This window comes from Crocuta crocuta, unplaced genomic scaffold (assembly GCF_008692635.1).
Source record: "Crocuta crocuta isolate KB4526 unplaced genomic scaffold, BGI_CrCroc_1.0 scaffold68, whole genome shotgun sequence".
Lineage (NCBI taxonomy): Eukaryota > Metazoa > Chordata > Mammalia > Carnivora > Hyaenidae > Crocuta > Crocuta crocuta.
In genome coordinates, this window is record NW_027532426.1 from 2,364,577 (window position 1) to 2,370,982 (window position 6,406).

The 6,406-nt window shown below is 55.7% G+C and overlaps 1 protein-coding gene across 1 annotated transcript; it reads right to left on the minus strand.

Annotated features, from left to right (window-relative positions):
• Positions 1-799: 799 nt before the first annotated feature.
• Positions 800-3,257, minus strand: CSF3 (colony stimulating factor 3). Its single transcript, XM_077779239.1, has 5 exons — positions 3,154-3,257; positions 2,884-3,038; positions 2,349-2,456; positions 2,063-2,209; positions 800-1,707 (listed from the first exon to the last, which is right to left on the minus strand). Exons 1-5 carry the CDS (start codon positions 3,248-3,250, stop codon positions 1,543-1,545), a joined length of 672 nt encoding a protein of 223 aa, XP_077635365.1. The 5' UTR covers positions 3,251-3,257; the 3' UTR covers positions 800-1,542.
• Positions 3,258-6,406: the final 3,149 nt, after the last annotated feature.

The window sequence follows — 6,406 nt, forward strand, 5'->3', positions numbered from 1 at the left end:
CCCTCTCTCTCTCGTACACACACACTCACCTGCCCACCCACCCACCGTATGAGCTCACCAGCCCGAGGCTGAGAGCAGCAGGGAAGTGGTGGCCTGAAGTTGCTCCCGGCCAGATCAGAGGCAGAGCTTGAGGGAGAGAAGTACAGGGCCGCGAATTTGAGTTCTGACCCAAGTTGTCACCTTGAATTCAGATCCTAATCTGTAAAAGGCACTTACTCTATCTTTGCGGGCAGCTGTGAGTGTGGATGGGCTGGAGTTTATGGAAGATGGTAAAGTGACCAGCCCCGTGCAAACATTAAATCCTTCCTTTGGGCCAGTGTCTGTCTACACTTGGACTGTTAAGACCCCCCAACCCCATGCTCTCTTCTCCCGGTATGCTTGCCCATCTGCCTTCTGTCTTCCCACTGGGGCTATGGCTCCTTGAGGCCAGGGACCGTACGTGCCTTGCCCACTGCTGTGTCCCTAGCCCTTAGGCCAGCGCCTGCACAGAGCAGGTACAAGAGAAATCCATGCTAAAGGCATGAATGTGGAAGAGCTAGAGGACGGCCCCCTTCTTCCCTGCACCTCCTCTTTCCCTCCCTCTGGCCTCACCCACCATTCAACTCCCCACCTCCCCACCCAACCCCTGGCTGGGCACCAGCTGGACTCAAGAAGGAGGAAGAACATTTTGCTGGAGACAAACAAAACACTTTATTATCACAGTTTGGCTACAGTGAGAAAGCGGGGGCAGAGGTGGAGGGTGAAGAGTTGAACGTTTCTCTCCATCATAGCCCCTGCACCTTCATTCCCCACTCCCCCCCCCNGCCCCCTTCCAGCAAGGCCGGTACATGACTCTCTGCCTGGCCCTTGAGGAGTCTGAATCCTGACCCTGGTGAGGGTGGGGCAGGCATCAGGAGCCTGTCATTGTCACTACAGGGCATCCAGAAAGGTGAGAAATGTCAGCGATGCCTGGGCTCCCCATACTGGAAGTCAAAATATTCCCGAAAACATCTTAAAAACTATAGATTCCCCAGCAAATTCGTGGGACCCCAGGGTCAAGCCTCCCAGCTCCGGCTGCCTCTGCGGGCTTACTGCCTGTAGGGAAGGGGACGTGAGAGGCACGGCCCAGCCCACCTGGCAGGCACAAGCCACGCAGGCAAGGCCAGAGCGAGGAAGGACCCAGTGGGGGAACACTGCTGTTTAAATATTAAACAGGGTTGTCTTGTCTCCCACTTGGGAGACTTCCTGATGCTTCCAAGGGCCTCAAGGTGGGTACTCTTGGGCTAAGGGGTTCACTGGGGCTCTTCCCAGTGCCCACCACAGTCAGGCCAGGGAGCACGCACAGAAATCAATACGTGGTATTTACCTATCCACCTCCCAGTCCAGGGGACAGGAAGACAGGGGATTTTCTCCCTGCTACAAGCAGGAGAATGAAACTCAGAGGTGGCAGCAAGGACCCAAGAGACCAGGGCTCCTTTCTGCTCTTTCTTGTCTTTAAATATTTCGTTTAAATAAGCATAAATATTAAATAATGATAAATACACTCGTTGGGGAGGGTTTCTCTCAGGGCTTGGCGAAGTGGCGCAGAGCACGGTGTGCCACCTCCAGGAAGCTCCGCAGGTTCGAGGCCACCAGAGTGCCTCCTGCCCGGCGCTGGAAGGCCGAGGTGAAGGTTGGCATGGTGGCCTGGGTGGGCGGCACTGCAGGGGCCAGCCCCAAGTCTTCCATCTGCGGGGGGAGAGAGGAGGTGAGCAACCAGGCAGGCCCTGCTGAATGCACATTATTAAATGAGGAAATGCAGAAGGCTGATGATGGGCTGTGGAAGCTCACACGGTTAATGGTGGAGCCATTAACCCAGGTCTGTTGCAAGGTCCAGCGGCCTGGCTCCCGCCCTCATCTAGAGAGCGGGGAAGGGCCGGCAGCCAGAGGAGCCTGCGATGAAGTGGTGGCTCCTTACACACACGCCCTGAGAATGCTCCCATCCCGTTCCTAAAGAATGGGGATGCCCAGGCTGTCAGCCCAATCGTTGGGAACCAGCTCAGGCCAGGCCCTGAACACTTGTCACCCCCAGCAAGGCTCTCACCTGCTGCCAGATGCTGATAGCAAAGTCGGTGACGTCCAGCTGCAGCATGTCCAGGGTGGGGGCTAACTCGGGGGATATCCCTGCCAGGGCCTGCAGGAGGCGCTGGTAGAGGGAGAGGCCGCTGTGGAGTTGATGCAGGCAGCCCATCTGGGGGACAGAGTAGGGCATTAGAGGGTGCTGCCCGGGACACGCCTTTCAGGGCCCCAGATTGGAGCCTGGTGATCCAGGGAGACTTCCAGACCATCCTTCCCTCCCATCATCACCTTCCTCCCATCCAGAAACTTACCAGCTGCAGGGTCTGGCTGGAGCAGCTGCTCAGGGGAGCCTGGGGGATGCCCAGAGCGTGCCCAAGCAGCATCAGCTCCTCAGGGTGGCACAGCTTGTGGGTGGCACACTGGGGACAGGAAGGACGCTGAGTGAGGGGGTCCTGATAGGGCCAGGCTGCTTCTGCTTCCCGAGTCCGAGTCCTCCCCATTTCTCCAAGGTCTTCCCCTCCCTCCCGGTCCTGCCAGGCTGCTCAGCCTCATTCTGCCCTCCACTGTGATCGCCGCCAGTCTGAGAGCACCGAGAGGAGCACCGTCCCTGAGATGTTCTCTCCGGCCAGTTCCCAGCCAGCCTTCCGCGGCTCCACCTCTCCCTAATTTTCTCCCCGTTCCCCCTGGGTCTCTCCTCTCCCGTGTCCTGTCCCTGATGAGGTCTTCCTACCATTCCCACCCCCTCCCTCAGCTCCTGCCTCTCCCTCCGTGCAGCTTTCCCCTCTGGTCTTCTTTCTTCCACCTCCCCTCTCCTGCATCTGTGTCCCCTCCTGGCCTCTCACTCACCAGCCTCTCCTGAAGTGCCGCGCCATCAGCCTGGACCTTCCTCACTTGCTCTAAGCACTTGAGCAGGAAGCTCTGGGGCAGGGAGCTGGCCGGGCCCAGGGGGGTGGCTTCTTGCACCATCCAGAGTGCGCTATGCCACAGCAGCAGCTGCAGGGCTGAGAGCAGAGAGGGGCTCAGGAGACATGCTGTCCACTCCCGCCAGGGTCCCTTTCCAGGGCCGCCCAGCCCTTCTACTACTCCATCCTCCCCCCCTGGGGCCGGGACACTCACCCGTCAGCTTCATGGGGCTCTGGGCGGCAGGCTTAGCAGGAGGTCTGGGTGGGTCTGCAGGCTCTGGGCTCTGGCAGGGATCAGCTCCAGAGGGCATTTATACATAAGCCCACGGAGGCCTGGGAGGAAATTACCTGGTGCTACGACTAAGGCTTAGTAATAACTTTATGCAAATTTGGTGTTCAGGACAATGCAGTGGGGGCTGGGACAAAAAGCTGTTTGCGAAAGTTTTGTGAAATTGTGGAATCTCTGATCCTTCTTTGACGTCCGGTCCCCCTCAAACTCCCTTCCTCCCTAAGCTTAGCCCCACCCAGGCCCGAACTGCCCCAGGGTGTTTGATCAGAACCGCTGAACAAAAGCTGAGCCACTGGTAAAAGCCCTGGAGGCTGGAGACTGGTCAGACTGACTAGGGAAGAGGCCAGCCTCCAGGCAGCCCCTCCCTCCTTCCCCTGGGTCTCCTGGAGCAGCCCTCTGGCACTCTCCCTTGGGATTCTCAAGCCACCTGCTCCCTAGGCCCCAAATTCTGAGGGAAGAAGCTAGTTCTACCCCCCCCAAACTCCCAGGAGGCTGCCTTCCTGCATTCCCTTGTGATGGGCCAGGGGCCTGAGATCGGAACACGGGGGTCTTCTTGCCTCCCGTCTCCAGTCTCCACCCCACACTTTGATGGGCATCATCCCAGGCTCCTGTCGCAAACTGGTTAGCTGGGAACCCCCCAATCCCCCTCCATGACTCATTCCTTTAAGCCCCCGGAATCCTGGCAGAAACCAGAGGAAACCGGATGTCTGTCCCAAATGAAGCAAGACACTTGAGGCTCTGAGTCTCTTGGTTCACCTGACCTTGCCCTTCCTCCTCCTGCATTAGGCCTCCCTCCAATGGTGTCTCAGCGCTTGGGAGTTAGGGGCGTCTGTGACACATGGCTTCCCTGGCCAGGTTCACTGCCAATCAGAGTGTGTGCTGCCCGGCGTTGGAGAAGGGCCAGGGGTGAGAAAGCAGCAGCTGCCCCAGCCTCAAATCCTAGAACCATGCAAGTCCTGGAGTCTGTTCTGACCCAGTGAACGGGGGCCAGAGAGGGAAGTAAGTGACTTGCCCAAGGTCATGGATAGGAGTCAGACTCAGTTACAGCCTGGGCTTCTGCCTCAGGCTTGAGGGTTTCCTACAGGCCCTCGGGCCTGCCTAGGTCAGTCTGACCGACCACACCCAAGGCTGTCACTTTCTGTCCCAATTTACCTCACCTCATGCCACGGAACAGACTTTGGATGAGGAGTGGGTGTGTCCGCCAGGGGAAGGCCATCTCTGGGGCCGGGGTGCCCCCTGGTGGCCACAGCTCGCAGGGACTTCACCCGCTGATCTGTTCACATCCTGTCTCTGGTCCCTCGACCACCTCGGGCTAGGCAGTTGGTCTCCAAGCACCGATTGAGATCAGGTGTACGGCCAGCTCTGTGGGAGCAGAAGAGTGGGTTTAGAACTGTGGATGGCAGGAGATTCATTCGCAAAATGTGCCCCTTTACCCTCCCCCAAAGAATCTCCGGAGGGCTCAGCTGGCTCCAGATGTTGTGCTGAGCACTCTCCATACATTATTGAGTGTATCCCTTTCAATAAGCCCATGAGGAAGGTACTAGAAACATTTCCCCTTTTAAAGAAGATGAATCTGATCTTGAAGAGGTTAAGCAACTTACTCAAGTAGCAGAACCAAGGTCTTGCCTTGTGCTGCAGTCTTAAGCTCTTAACCATGGAATATATTTTTTAAAGCTTATTTATTTATACTGAGAGAGAGAGAGAGAGCACCTGCAGGTGCAGGGGTAGGGCAGAGAGAGAGGGAGAGAGAGAGAAACCCAAGCACTGTCAGCATGGAGTCCAATGAGGGGCTTGATCTCACACACTGTGAGGTCACGACCTGAGCTAAAGTCGAACACATAACCATAAGATATCTTAATCAATGTTTGGACTTCCTCATCTGTGGCCAGGAAGCTCTAGACCCAGACTCCTGTCTTCACCGACAGTCCAAGTATGTAGGATGTTTGGTTGAGAAAATAGCTCAATTCTAACAAAGGTGGCCAGAATGGTGAGGGGGCTCAAAGATCACAATTTGAAATAAACAGGCTGTTTTGACTGGGGAATCGAAGTTGGGGGGGGGTGGGGGTTGTTGCCTGGTCTCAAGGGCTGGATGTGGGACAGGGAGTGGAAGCCAGAGCCAGTTGGTTTCCAGCTCAACAGAAGTGACTGGTGGTCACAAGTGTTAGAAGATGGAGTGGGGTGCTTCCAGGGGAAGTGGGGGGCCCAGCCCAGAATGTTCTGGCATCCATTCCCCAGGGAGAAAATCCAGTTAGCTGGCAATCACTGGATACCTCTTATTTGTCAGGTACGTTCCATTATACTTTTGTCCTTTCATCCTACAAACCAGGTAGAAGGATGTAGATTATTCCCATTATAGACAAGGGACGGCCTCAGACAAGTGAAGGGTCTTGCCCAGGATCACAGAACTAGTCGGATGGTGGCGCCAGGCAGGATCTGCAGTTGGGCTTCCCGAGCTCCTGTTTTTCCCATTATACTACCTTCCTGTTCAGATAAGCTGTACTTCTTGGATAATGGCTCACAGACTTCAGCTCTACCCACGGGAGAGTAAAGGCCAGGTAGGGAGCCAGGGCTAGTTGCTGGCCATGACGCACAGGCTGAGCTAGACCAAAACGATCTTCTGGCCAAGGGCCTGGCTCTGGAGACCCCTAGCTGTGATTCAGCCTCCCAGCTTCCAAAGGCTTTCCCCGGTGTTTCTTAATGGCCAGAACTGGTCGGCAACTTCCCCTCAAGCTTCCTGTTTTCATCTGGCGCTGGACTTGGAGCATCTTTCTAAGGGCTGTGGGGTCATTTGTTGCCGACTCGGCCCGTGAGCCAATTTATGTACCCCTCGAGTCAAGAATGGGTTTTACATTTTTAAACGGTTGGGGGAAGAAAAGAATATTTCATTAACATGTAAACATCATACGAAATGTTGTGTTCTTGAAGAACTTGTTTACATATTGTGTATGGCTGCTCTGAAGCAGGCAGAAATGAATAGTTGGGACAGGGCATATGGCTCACAAGCTTAAAAAATGTGCTCTCTGGCCCTTCAAGAGAAGTTTGCGAAGCATGTGCAGTGCCCATGTACTAGGAGACACACAGAGGTGTCCTCTGCGGCACTGTTAATGGTTAAACCCTGCACACCAGTAGGGGAAAGGCTAAATAAATCGTGGTCCATTCATCCCACAGATGCCACCCC

Excerpts from the sequence above, each read along its gene's own strand:
- CSF3 (XM_077779239.1), bottom strand. The coding sequence starts at position 3,250 with ATGCCCTCTGGAGCTGATCCCTGCCAGAGCCCAGAGCCTGCAGACCCA. Across the intron at positions 3,039-3,153 it reads GAGCCCCATGAAGCTGACGG|CCCTGCAGCTGCTGCTGTGG; the intron begins GTGAGTGTCCCG and ends CTCTGCTCTCAG. Across the intron at positions 2,457-2,883 it reads CGGCACTTCAGGAGAGGCTG|TGTGCCACCCACAAGCTGTG; the intron begins GTGAGTGAGAGG and ends TCCTGTCCCCAG.